The 13,427-nt window shown below is 37.1% G+C and overlaps 1 protein-coding gene across 1 annotated transcript; it reads right to left on the reverse strand.

Moving 5' to 3' along the window:
- Positions 1–1,481: 1,481 nt before the first annotated feature.
- tcea1 (transcription elongation factor A (SII), 1) lies at positions 1,482–11,365 on the reverse strand. The gene is made up of 10 exons (XM_037788679.1): positions 11,097–11,365; positions 8,021–8,083; positions 7,829–7,934; positions 6,537–6,639; positions 6,245–6,393; positions 6,081–6,137; positions 5,471–5,625; positions 5,106–5,252; positions 3,540–3,611; positions 1,482–1,874 (listed from the first exon to the last, which is right to left on the reverse strand). The coding sequence occupies exons 1-10, from the start codon at positions 11,169–11,171 to the stop codon at positions 1,866–1,868; spliced, it is 936 nt and encodes a 311-aa protein (XP_037644607.1). The 5' UTR covers positions 11,172–11,365; the 3' UTR covers positions 1,482–1,865.
- Between the last annotated feature and the right edge of the window lie 2,062 nt (positions 11,366–13,427).

The following is a 13,427-nucleotide window of genomic DNA, read 5'->3' on the forward strand; positions in this document are numbered from 1 at the left end:
GAGCCTGCATGTGACATAGGAAGGGGAGCCAAATCTGAATGGCTTTTTGAATCACGTTTTCTGATCGAGGCAGCCCACAAAAACTGACTGGGTTGTCTTATTTCACAGTTTGTGGGCTGTTAGGTACTCCAGATGCATCCAAATGTATGTGCACAAACACGGAAAAGAGTTTTTCCACATGTCCACTAAAAATGATACACGAGAACTACAATGAAACATATGTTGCACACTTGAGCTTCATATCTATGTATTAATATAGTAGTTATTAAATTAAATGTTTGCCACCAGGCCTTACTCAAGATCAGACTTTCAATGATTAGTTCAGTTTGTACTTATCTAATGATATGTAGCAGTAAAGGATATTTCAATAAATCAGCAATCACAGTAAAAGTGAGGGTAAACGTAGAAAATGATTCTCATTGAGCAGGTGTCTGTGTTCATTACAGAAGTGGTTATGAATTGTTTGGGCTTGTGACCCTCGAATGTTCAGTTTGGGCACTCTTTAAATCACCGGTTCCCATCCTGGGGGTCCCGACACCCAATAGGAGTCGCCAAAGCTTCACAGGGGGCTGTGAGGCCTTCTTGATTTTAAGGGGTGTAACAACTAGGGGTAAGGAGTTGACAACTTTCAGGTTGGCCTATATCTCAACATTTCATTAAATTCTGTGGAATTGTTATTTTTAAAGTTTGGATTATTATTTAAGATTATTTTTATTTAAAAATAAAAAAATACAAAATACATAATACAGACAGAGATTTGTAATAAAAGGTCAAACAGGAAAACTCATCCAAATCACTCATTTTACACAAACTTCCTGCAGTTATTGCATTCACTATTTGGATAACTGTACAGTTTATGTTGTTCTGTACCGTTATTGTTCTGGTCTGTTCTGTATCGAATTTAATATGAAATATCCATAAAATGCCTTTTAGTTAATTTACTCAATGATAGAAAAGGTGTCCCTTTAAGGAAAACGATCAGGAACCACTGCTTTAAATGATTAAAAAAAACATAACATTGTTTTTAACCACATTGGTAATTCATGACTTTTTCTTGTTTTATGAGAACTGCTATAACCATGGATCAGAACAAGCATATTAATTTAGTAGCTATTAAAAGACATTTTAGCTTTCCTCGAGTTAAACAGACTTACTCGTGTGTGACTGGTCTGGATTCAGTTTGTGTGTGTGAGGGTAAAGCAGCACAACTGCTTGTCAACATGGAGTGGCTGCACCTGGCAATTAAAACCAAACCTAGAGGAAAGGGAAACAATTGTGTGTCTTCTCTGGTTCTGCCAATGACACGATCCCGTCCCCAGACAGATTAATATGCATACATCAGCATTCACTTTCATGTGATGAATATTCCTCCAATAATTAATGTATACTCCTCCACACAAACACGCACAGTGTTTGTCCTCTCAGATCCTTAATTGCATTAGTATAATGTTCAAGATTCACATAAGCAGAGGAGACGGAAGACTAATGAAAAGCACTTCTTTTTAATCAAATGGATTACACTTTTTATTGGGAAATTAAATAAAACAATGCAATGTTGTGAGGGAAAAGCAAAACAACATTGTCCAAAGTGTTAAAACTACATATAAAAAATGCAGATAAAAGAGAATGAGACAAGATTGATCGTATATATCTGACAGAGAACAAAAACAACTAATAACAATAGTAAAAGATTTGGGGGGAGGGACTGACAATGAGCTCAATCTATGAACTGGATATTTATTCAAACGGTAACCTGTGGCATCTTTGTATGGCATGTTGGGTACCACGAAATACAAAGCTCCAATCGGCTGCAGAGAGACAACCTGGTCCAGGAATTTTGCTACTTGTCGGAGTGCCGTGCAGATTCAGCAGAACTAGAACACAAAGAAAACACAAATTAATACCCAGATACTGAAATATTTATATTAAACACTGATGATCGTCATAAATGAATAAAACAAACAACAACCAAAGACTGACATTTATCTCACAATTTCTTTCTTAATTTTTCCACTCTAAAACATCACTAAGGGTTTTCTAATGGAGCTGCACTGGTTACATTTATGGTGTAAATTAAGGAAAAGGAAAATTGAAGGAAAAACATAGCTTCAGTTGTAACATGGTGTAACTTGCATCTGTCCTTCAATTAAAAAAACTGGGGCTGTCAATTCAAATATTTAATCGCGATTGATCACAAATTAGTAACACATTTTTTATTTGTTCAAAATGTACCTTAAAGAGAGATTTGTTTGAAGTATTTAATACTCTTATCAACATGGGAGTGGGCAAATATGCTTGCTTTATGCAAATATATGTATATATTCATTACTGGAAATCAATTAACAACACAAAACAATGACAAATATTGTCCAGAAACCCTCACAGGTACTGCATTTAGCATACAAATTTGCTCAAATCATAACATGGCAAACTCAAGCCCAACAGACGACAACAGCTGTCAGTGTGTCAGTGTGCTGACTTGACTATGACTTGCCCCAAACTGCATGTGATTATCATTAAGTGGGCATGTCTGTAAAGGGGAGACTCGTGGGTACCCATAGAACCCATTTACATTCACATATCTTGAGGTCAGAGGTCAAGGGACCCCTTTGAGAATGGTCATGCTAGTTTTTCCTTGCCAAAATTGAGCGTAAGGTTTGAGCGTTATTTAACCTCCTTCACAACAATCTAGTATAATATGGTTGGTACCAATGGATATCTTAAGTTTTTTATTTTCATTTGATGCCAGTATCTTCACTCTAGCTTTAAAACGGAGCCCACTTCAACCTCCAAAAGATCGACTGCGTTAATGCGTTAAAGAACTTAGTGGCATTAAAACAAATTTGCGTTGATGCGTTATCGCGTTAAATTTGACAGCCCTAAAAGAACATTAAAAAAATGGTGTAAAAACAAAATCACTGTATTTACCTTTAATAGATGCATTACGTCAATCTCTATAAATAAACATTTAACATATCTGGATTTATTCAAATGAAAACAAGTGTATGAGATGTATGTAGGAAGTCTGCAATTAACAACTATCTAAATTATCGTTTTATCTATCAATTTTTTTCATTAAATTGTTTAGTCAATAAAATATTTAAAAAAGTACCAACTGTCCATAACCAAAAGATATTCAATTTACAATAATATTAAAGAGAGAAAAGCAGCAAATCTTCAGATTTGAGACACAAATGATCAGTTATGTTGCAGATAGATTTTCTGTTGATCGACTAATTGATGAATCGCTTCAGCTTTAATTTGTACGCAACAATATTCAGATATCAGGATGCAGGTTTCTGTTTTAAGGCTAAATAGCATTAAGTTGAGCACAGCTGGGACTTGAAATAAAAGGTGTGCAGGTGAAGTCTGCATGGAGAGTGGACATGGACCAAACTGGCCTAATTTCTTTTGTAACAAAAAAATATTGATGCTTGGTTATTGTGTGGAGAGAAACACAACTCGAACGATAAAACACAACGCGTCAGTGAACAGTTAGCTGGTGGGTTCCAGGACTGAGTCCACGTTAACCAACATACCTTCCATCTATTTCCGCATTCATTGCAGAAGACAAACGTGGTCATTGGCTCATCAGCACTGCGAGTTTGAACCTGGGAATGACAAAAACATGCGCAAACCATTTACTTACAATATCACACTGAACAAACAGGGCTGCTTCCTAAAATGACGTCACCAATTCAACGAGCATGCAGTTATACCAATATTACAATGCACCATGCTATTTTAACCAAAACCATGTAAATTGAGTCGGTGAATTTATATCGACTTTCCAGCAGAGGAGTAAAATTGCGACGTCTAGAAACTTGTTTTTAACAGCATTGAAATTTATTATTTTACAATATATTAGCTATCCTAGAGACAGACAGTGAACTATTGTCTTAGACAGGGCTGGGCAATATGGCTAAAATCTTCCATCATGATAATGGTAATTTCATATCTCAATAATGATATATATATAATCACGATATAGCGTATTTTCTGGTAATTTAACAAATAGTCTATATGAAATAGCCACATATTTTTGTATACTCCTGTGTGAATTCAAATCTTGACAAAAGAACAGAGTATTTTCTCACTTTAAGAACTTGAAAGGAATATAAACATAACAGTTTTAAGTGAAATTAGAGAGAAAAAATAAATAAATATAGGCCTAGACTATATATATATAGACATTTCTATATCGTTTTAACAATATATACTGTCATATTGCCAAGCCCTAGTCTTAAGGCACACACCAAGCCAACGGTCGGCCGTCGGACAGTTTGGGGCCGTCTGTGAGCGCCCGTTGGCCTAGTTTTTTCGGTGTGTCCCGCACCGTTGGATCTAGTCTGACCCGTGTTGGAGATTTTTCCACCAATTCAGCATGTTGAATCGGCAGAACTCGTCGGTGAGAGAAATCACTCCGATTGGCTGTACAGTTTAAACGAATCAGTGCAAAGAAGACAAACGGAAGTGAAGAAAGCAAGCCGACGAGTAACGTCAAGAGGAAAAACACAGAAGCCTCTTCTCATTCTTTCATCTTCATCTCATCTGATCATTCCAACACACGGATATTTTCACAACGACATGGCCATCTGGAACGAAGCTAAGTGGTGAGTGAGAGTGGTGTGAAAATGGTCGGCGAACGCCGCTTTGTTTCATGTACGTATCGTAACAACAGCTTGAATATCCGGAGTCCTCGCTCTTCCGGTTTCCCCGTTTGAATGACGAATACAGACTACAGCGACCTGCTGGTGTGGAGAGCTATTTCCTCTCACGCAGGCGCAGATCATACGTGGTAGTTTGCCGTCGGCTGTAGTCTTTGCGGTGTGTTCGAGTGCAACTTTTGGCCAAGACAAAGGCGACGTGAGGCGACGCAGCCGGTGTCCTTCGTCGCCGTTACTTCTTTGATGTCGGCTTGGTGTGTCCGCAGCTTAAGGCTACTCATACATCTTATAATCCTATACGAACCAAGACTAACTAAGAATTAAAACCTACTGGGAAGGAAGATTCATTCACAATAACCACACCTGTAACATTTCTCCAAAAGGAGATGTAATCTCTTGTTAAGCCAATTTTACTATCAACTATAACGCGATCTTTACCTGTGTATAGGTGCAGCACTTCCCCTTGCACTTGCCACAGGTGAATAGATCAGTCTGACAGCCTCCGGTGGTGGCCATCTGGTGGTCCCTGACAGCCTCTTTGGTCAAATTCTTTCTCATTTCCCTCAGCTCATCACTGGCCATTTCCTACACAAACAGAAGAATGTCAATTATGATGCCTTTAGGTGCATTACTTTATATCTGTTACTGCTGCAGCAAGAGATATACACCATCTGATTAACTTATACCAACATGGAAGTAAAAAATTAAAAAAAAAATTCCTCAGCAGTGTTGGAATAACTATCCTACTGACTGTGTGCCAGATGCAGGATCTTTAAGATTAAACCACCAACAGCCAAACGCACCTCTGCGGTCATCTTCGCCATTCGCTCGGGGGTTACACTCCCACATAGCACAGTCCTCCTCAAATTAGGGTTCTTCATATCCTTCAAATTTGAGATTCGGCTCCGGATACGGTTCTTGTATTTCATGTCTGTGTTCTTAAACTCTTGAAAGATAAGTGATAGCAGGTCAAGGAATACAATCTGGCAATGCATTTTTTTATGCTTCATTATAAAAAGCAGAGCCTTAAAAACTACATTGATAACTACGGCCTTTTAGGTGTGTTTGTGTTGAAACACGAGGTGGATTAAGTGGTTAGCTGATGAACAGTGAATCCACAAAAAAAAAATCAGTAATTAAAATGCTTAACATTCTCTAATTTTTTTTGGCTTCCTCTGTTTATTACTTTCGACTGTCGATCAGACAAAACAAAAACGTTTCACTAGTCTTTGACATATTATAGATTATTGAAATTAATTATTTGAAAAAGCTAAATTAAGATTAGAAAATTAATAAATAATGAGGCAGAACTCTAATGTTCTTATTTATATCACTGGCATCTAAAAAACAATTATAGAAGTAATGTAAAACACAAACATCTGCTTCAAACACATTGTCCAATGTAAAGGATATCTTCCTCGATCTGTGCTCCAAGTTCATCACAATCAGCACCAATAGCAATATGATCATCTGGAGAGAAAAAAAAAGACAGAAATACTTTAAATAAAGCCAATACTACCCAACCACAATAACAGATATCCTATGTGTTGTTCATATTATTCTAATAACAGGGTTACCTCCAGCCTGAAGAGCTTGGGTGATCAGCTCTCGGCACTTGATCCTGATGCTGTCTGATGTGCCGGGGGCACGAGGAAAGGTGTTGATCAATGAATTGGTGGAAACTTCAGCGGGCTCGCTCTTGCTGCTGGAGTTACTGCTGGAGCTGCTGTGGGAGCGATGAGAGAAGAGAACTTGAATCAGCTACGTAAAACAAACCACATTTCAAAGAATAAAATGTGGAAAAGTAGAGAAAAGAATTGTGTTGACGCTCAGTAATGAAAAAAGGAAATCCTTTATCGTTCTTGTTACCTTTCTTCTTTTGCCTCTGGGCTTCCCTGCGATGGAGAAACAACAGGCGTTGTTTGCTCTTTCCTCTTTTCCTCTGAAGATTTATTTTCACCGCCAGGCTCATCTGGAGGACAAATGGCAGAAATCAAGCAAGTATAAGAAAATAACAGAAGAAAAGACACGAGGAAGCCAACATTCAAATTAATAAAGTCAATACTTCAGTATGCTTGACAGATGAACAGCTCTGCATTAAGATAAACAGCCAGCCACACGGGTTTCATTTAAGGGTTTCCTATAATGTTTTGTAGTGTTGCATAATGTTTCTTTATAAAATATGTGTGGAGAAGAGTGACAGATTTTTTTTTTGCATTTTAGCCGTTATTAAAATCAGATAGTTGAGGACAGGAAACGGAGAGAGAGAGAGAGAGAGAGATGGGAAAGACATGCAACATTGGTAGGAATCGAACCAGGTACATTGTGATAACTCGGAATGCATCTTGGTCACCTTCAGTGTAGAACTGTTGTGGCAGAAAATGTTGGGTTGAAATGGGAAGCCTCTTTTCAACCTCAGCATAAACAAAATACAAGCTCAAATTTCCACAAAAGCAGCAATTTTGCAGCAAAATATCCCTGAAGTAGAGGCAAAGCGACCTTAACGGTTAGTGAATATACTGTCATGTGAGGTAGTAATTTTGAGATACTGTTGCATTTTTAAAATATCATCTGCACTAATATGTGTCTGTTTAGTCATTAATCATAAAATGATGTAATAATAATAACATTTGTGGTGATAACCAAATGTGAATAGGCAATATTTGAATAAAATCTTGGGCATAACATGACAGAAAACTTGAACACATCTCATAAGGGTATCAAATACGAACAATATCGTGATTATTATGCCTTTATCTTACACGATAACTCAGAATCTTTTTTTTCTTCTCTGGCTGACGCTTGCTATCAGTGTGGATGTCTTCACTGAAACTGCTGGCTGCTGTTCATTTGTTTGTGGTGCTGAACACCTCAGTTACTCACAACACTGTGGGTTGAGAATAGATATGGAAGTGATCTCCAACAGGGCATGTTTGACAGCTGGTGTTACCGGGCGAACGATGTGTTACAATAAGCAAAGGATCAAAATTGGCTTGGGCTTTATAAACCAATCAGTTGTAAAAAAAAAAAATTGCTATGATTGGCTCCCATACAGTCATGCACATAACAGCTAGAGATATTAAAAGATCGCTCATGAAAAATGACACACAACAAAAACACATTCACACGTGTTTAAGTAGATTTGGAAAGCAAATAATTACCCAAAAGCTTCTTCCATGATTTGATCAAGGACTTGGCTAAGGACGTCACCTCGTCATCTGTGCTCTGCTTGCGGATGGCGTTAACGGACATCCCGATTCTGGTGGACTGTGGAGAGACATCGTGTCAGCGTTTCAGGGTTTGAGCATGGACAGTGAGCAAAGAAGAAGAAGAAGGAATGAGCAAAGATATACCTGAAGCAGCTCCAGAGTCATGGGGATGCTTCGCAGCTCCTTCAATAAGTCCAAAGCCCCGGCCTGCAGAGGAGAGAAGAGGGGATGGACAGAGAGCATAAGATTTGGTTTATTTATGAATCTTGAGATACATAGACTGCTGCATTACAGCTGCTGAATCTCTGGACTGTTTTAAGCGGCAAGCCTTTTTATAGGCCTCATCCACATGTGTGTTTGTCTGTTTTTGTTTGATCTGTTTCTCATTGTTTCTGTGTTTCATATTGTAATTTGTCCTTGTTTTCATCATTGTTTGATGTTTCATTTGTGTGTGAAGCACTTTGTAGCGGTGTGTTTTAAAGGGTGCTATATAAATAAAGCTTTACTTACTTTACATACTGGACTTATTCTACGAGAGTTAAGTTCTATTTATTAACAGTAACAGTTCAGATGTAAGTAAGTGGAACAAAATTGTTGTTAACTAGCTTAAGTTATTATTCTGGGTTTAAAGAAAAAGTAATTTATTTTGGATGAAAGTTAAAGATTAAATGAGAAGTGGAATAAATAGACTAGTCAATTCACAGGAAATGAAACTGCAACTGTTGTGATAATTTATTATGACTGAATTTTAAAGCAAGATTTACCAACATTAGCTTGTACTAGCTTCTCAAATGTGAAGGTATGCTGCTTTTCCTTGTCAAATTACATCAAATTGAATGTATTTCTAAGTCTCAGACTGTTGACATTAGTTGGACACAAGAAGACTACATCACTGTGAATTTGTGTTAGGCATTATAGTCACTATTTATTAACACTTTAAAAGACCAAAATGATTACTGGAATATAATCGGCACAGTAATCGATAATGAAACTAATCGTTATTGGACGTCAGATCACATGTAGCTGGATGTAAACAGTAGGTAGGCGGCTCCATAACAGCTAACGCACTAGCTAGCCTACTTACATACGACCATCCCAAAACACAACATATATCTTCTTATTAGAAGTGAAATTAATAGACTAGTCAATTGACAGGAAATTAAACTGCAACTGTTATGATAATTTATTATTGGTTTGAGTGACATTAACATTAGCTTGTACTAAGCTTCTCAAATGTGAAGAAATGCTGCTTTTCCTCGTCAAATCACATCAAATTAAATGTATTTCTAAGTCTAAGACTGTTGACATTAGTTGGACACTATACTATACTATATACAATATATTATACTATACTACACTATACTATATTATACTACAATACTACACTATATACTATACTATACTACTATACTATACTATATATTATACTACTATACTACTATACTACTATACTATACTATATACTATACTACACTATACTATATACTATATTACACCATACTATATACTATACTACACTGTACTATATACTATACTATATTACTATACTACACTATGCTATACTATACTACTATACTATACTACACTACACTATACTACACTACTACACTATACTGCCATACTATACTACACTATACTATACTATATACTATACTACACTACTACACTATACTACTATACTACACTACACTATACTATATACTATACTACACTACTATACTATACTATATACTATACTACACTATACTATACTACACTACACTATACTACTATACTATACTACACTATATACTATACTATACTACTATACTACACTATATACTATACTATACTACTATACTATACTACACTATACTATATACTATACTACTATACTACACTACTACACTATACTACTATACTATACTACACTATATACTATACTACACTACTATACTATACTACACTATACTATACTATACTATACTATATAATATACTACACTACTACACTACATTATACTACTATACTATACTACATACTACACTACACTATACTACTATACTATACTATACTATATAATATACTACACTACTACACTACACTATACTACTATACTATACTACACTATACTACTATACTATACTACATACTACACTACACTATACTACTATACTATACTACATACTACACTACACTATACTACTATACTATACTATACTATACTATACTATATAATATACTACACTACTACACTACACTATACTACTATACTATACTACACTATATACTATACTATACTATACTATACTACACTACACTATATACTATACTATACTATACTATACTACACTATACTACTATACTATACTACATACTACACTACACTATACTACTATACTATACTACATACTACACTACACTACACTACTATACTATACTACACTATACTACTATACTATACTACATACTACACTACACTATACTACTATACTATACTACATACTACACTACACTATACTACTATACTATACTATACTATATAATATACTACACTACTACACTACACTATACTACTATACTATACTACACTATATACTATACTATACTATACTATACTATACTATACTACACTATATACTATACTATACTATACTATACTACATACTACACTATAATGTAAGGCATTATAGTCACTATTTTCTATCATTTTAAAGACCAGATGATTACTCGTTACAGTAATCGATAATGAAACTGATCGCTGCTGTCCTCAGATCACATGTATCTGGATGTAAACAGTAGCTAGGCGGCTAAGCATCCATAACAGCTAACAGCACTAGCTAGCCTACTTAGCCGCTCTCAACATCCCAAAACACAACATATCTCTCCATCATAACTGTATAAAGCCACGTGTTCTGACTGTTAACTAGCTACTTCATGTCGTGCTGTGTTGAAATGACCCATCCAGGATGTGATTAAGGCACAACAAGGTGAGCAAGGTAAGTAGTGAGCTGTGCTATGTGGCTAGCTGCTAGCAGACCTGGAAGCTAACAACCTCAGCTGCAGCTGATTGATTATAAACCAACAGTGTTGACGATGAGTGAACTCCAGAGGATCAGCGAGCCTGACAGCTAACCAGCAGCAGCCCGTTAGCTCCAGCGTTAGCTCCAACATCAACACCAGCCTGCTCTGCAGGTATGAAGGTATCTAAGCATCCTTTCTCCTTTCTTCTTCTTCTCACCCCGTTTTTCTTCTGCGCCATTTTATCCATCTTCTTCGCGATCCTGATGATGTCCTCTTCCTCCTTCTTACCCATGGTGCTGTTGTTTCACTCGATCTGATGGGAATCACAGAAAAACGCGGGGAGCTAAAAAAGGGGAGAGAAAGATTGGTCGGCGACAAAGAACACGCGACTGAGAGTGAAGAGTGAAGAGCGGCGGCGTCTCACTGGAGGGACCCGGACCGCACATTGAGCCTCCTCTAGCAGACCGGAGCAGTCGATAGCAGGGTGATGAGGATGAGTTCAGTCAGGGGGAGGTAATCGAGACGGAGCACTAGATGATCCGGTGATGATGGGAGTTCCGGCTCTTTTTAGTGAGCCGGATCATTTGGCTCGGCTCCCCAAAGAAGAGCCGGCTCTTTCGGCTTTGACCAGCGCTCAGAGGAATAACAGAGGCACACTTTCTGTTGTTTTAGCTGCTATAATTTAAGTGAAATGTGAAATATACGGTAAGTCTTATTCATTATATTTGTGTTGATATGTTTGTTCATTTCTTAAGTATCTACAGGATGTAATTTGTTTAATTAGTTGATATGTTGTAGGTGTTTGTGGTCTCTGTCTAAGTCTGTGTCTACATCTAGTTAGACTTGTTGATGTAGAAGCTGCCTTAAAACATTGTTCCTCAGAATGACTATTTTACCTTTACTGTAGATTATTATGAAACCTCTATAACAGGTTCAACAACAGAAGCTCTTAGGTCTTCGTTTTACCACTTCTGGCTTTTATAATTCAGCCAAATTTAGCGCTGTTTTGACCTATGATTAGTATGTGTGCACATAGTATATCACTTAAATTATTCAATTTAATTATACTAAACCTTATAATTTCCAGAATACCATAATTTTACATGCTGCTTCGTTTCCGACTGTCATGGTACGTGTCCACAGGCTCCGTGCTTTCCACGCTCCCCATTCATTGTCTATGTAAGCAGCCGCGCAATGCATTCTGGTAGCGCGGCATCGCGATTCGAGAAACGGAGCGTCACGACAACTGCTCCTCATTTGCATAAAGTTGAGGGCTAGTCTACTTTATGCAAATCACAGGCGTCCGACGCCACTCGCCGCCTCTCGAAACTCTCAAGAATCCTTTAAAATAAACGTTGTCGTTCCAAAATAAAGACGGATTTAGCAACTGCATGGTTCATTCCTCAAATGTTTTCAGAAACACATTTCGGTGAACTAATTTCGTGAAAGCGTTCGTCCAATCAGGTGGGGAGAGCATTGTGTCTAGTGACAGCCCACCAAGCGTCCAATATTGGGAAGCGTCGCGTCCCCTCGCGATAAAAAAAATCCCCTGTGGACACGTACCTTAACTCATCTTGTCTGCTATTCGCTCACCGCACTCCTCTCTCTCTTTCTTTCCTCCTCTCCCTCCTGCTCTGTAACTGTAGACTGCGCGGAGAAGATCGTCCTATCATTCTGCCTTGAATTAAGTAAAGAAGAGGGAGCCGGCTCTTATCGTTCACTTAAAAGAGCCGGCTCTTTGAACCATCTCGTTCGCGACAAACACAAGATTCATCTGGGAGCTGCTGGAGAGCACTAAGTAAGCTATTCGCCACCACTCAGTGCATTAATAAGACAAAGACAAAGATTTTTTATGAATACAGTATATACCTCTATATTCCCTTTAGTTCTGCACAAACATTTGTCCCCCTGCTGCCAAAACAAAGCATGCATTTTGGCAATATTGCTACCTGCCTTTAGATGGTGCCAAAGAGCCACTTGTAGCCTATCTCTGCTTGGGTCAACAATGGACTATGTTGTTGGAAACCTTTTAAGTTGAATGAATGAATGAATGAATGAATGAAAGACTTTATTTCGAACATAAAAATAAATAAAAACAGATACAAAATAATAACAAACAAAACAAGAGTAATAGTGTCCGAAAAGGAGTAGGTAGAAGTAAAACTTATATTTCCCTATACCCCTTTCTCACTTCTCCCCTAATAACTCATATATCATAGAATGATAATATAATATAATATAAAAACTATCCCAGATTTATTTACATCCCAAATTAAATATATGAACAGCATCCCAAGTTTATTTAAAACCCACATATCCATCCGGAGTTAAAAAGTAGATATAAACCAACCCTTAACACAACCCTTATCACAACTCTTCCTCAACCATATATACCTCCCAAAAATATATTTTTTTGTATAGCTTTTTAAAGTGATTTATATTTGGGCTCCGCTTCAACCCATCACCTAACCCATTCCACAAATCCACCCCAAATTCACAAATAAATGTTTGGGTCTTATCATGTTTTCACATTAATCGTTAAACAGAT

The sequence above is a fragment of the Sebastes umbrosus genome, chromosome 12, assembly GCF_015220745.1.
Source record: "Sebastes umbrosus isolate fSebUmb1 chromosome 12, fSebUmb1.pri, whole genome shotgun sequence".
Classification (NCBI taxonomy): Eukaryota; Metazoa; Chordata; class Actinopteri; order Perciformes; family Sebastidae; genus Sebastes; species Sebastes umbrosus.

Coding starts and splice junctions, on each gene's coding strand:
- tcea1 (XM_037788679.1), bottom strand. CDS start 11,171: ATGGGTAAGAAGGAGGAAGAGGACATCATCAGGATCGCGAAGAAGATG. Junction 5,253..5,470: donor TGGCGAAGATGACCGCAGAG/GTGCGTTTGGCT, acceptor CTGTTTGTGTAG/GAAATGGCCAGTGATGAGCT. Junction 3,612..5,105: donor AGTGCTGCACCTATACACAG/GTAAAGATCGCG, acceptor TGTCATTCCCAG/GTTCAAACTCGCAGTGCTGA.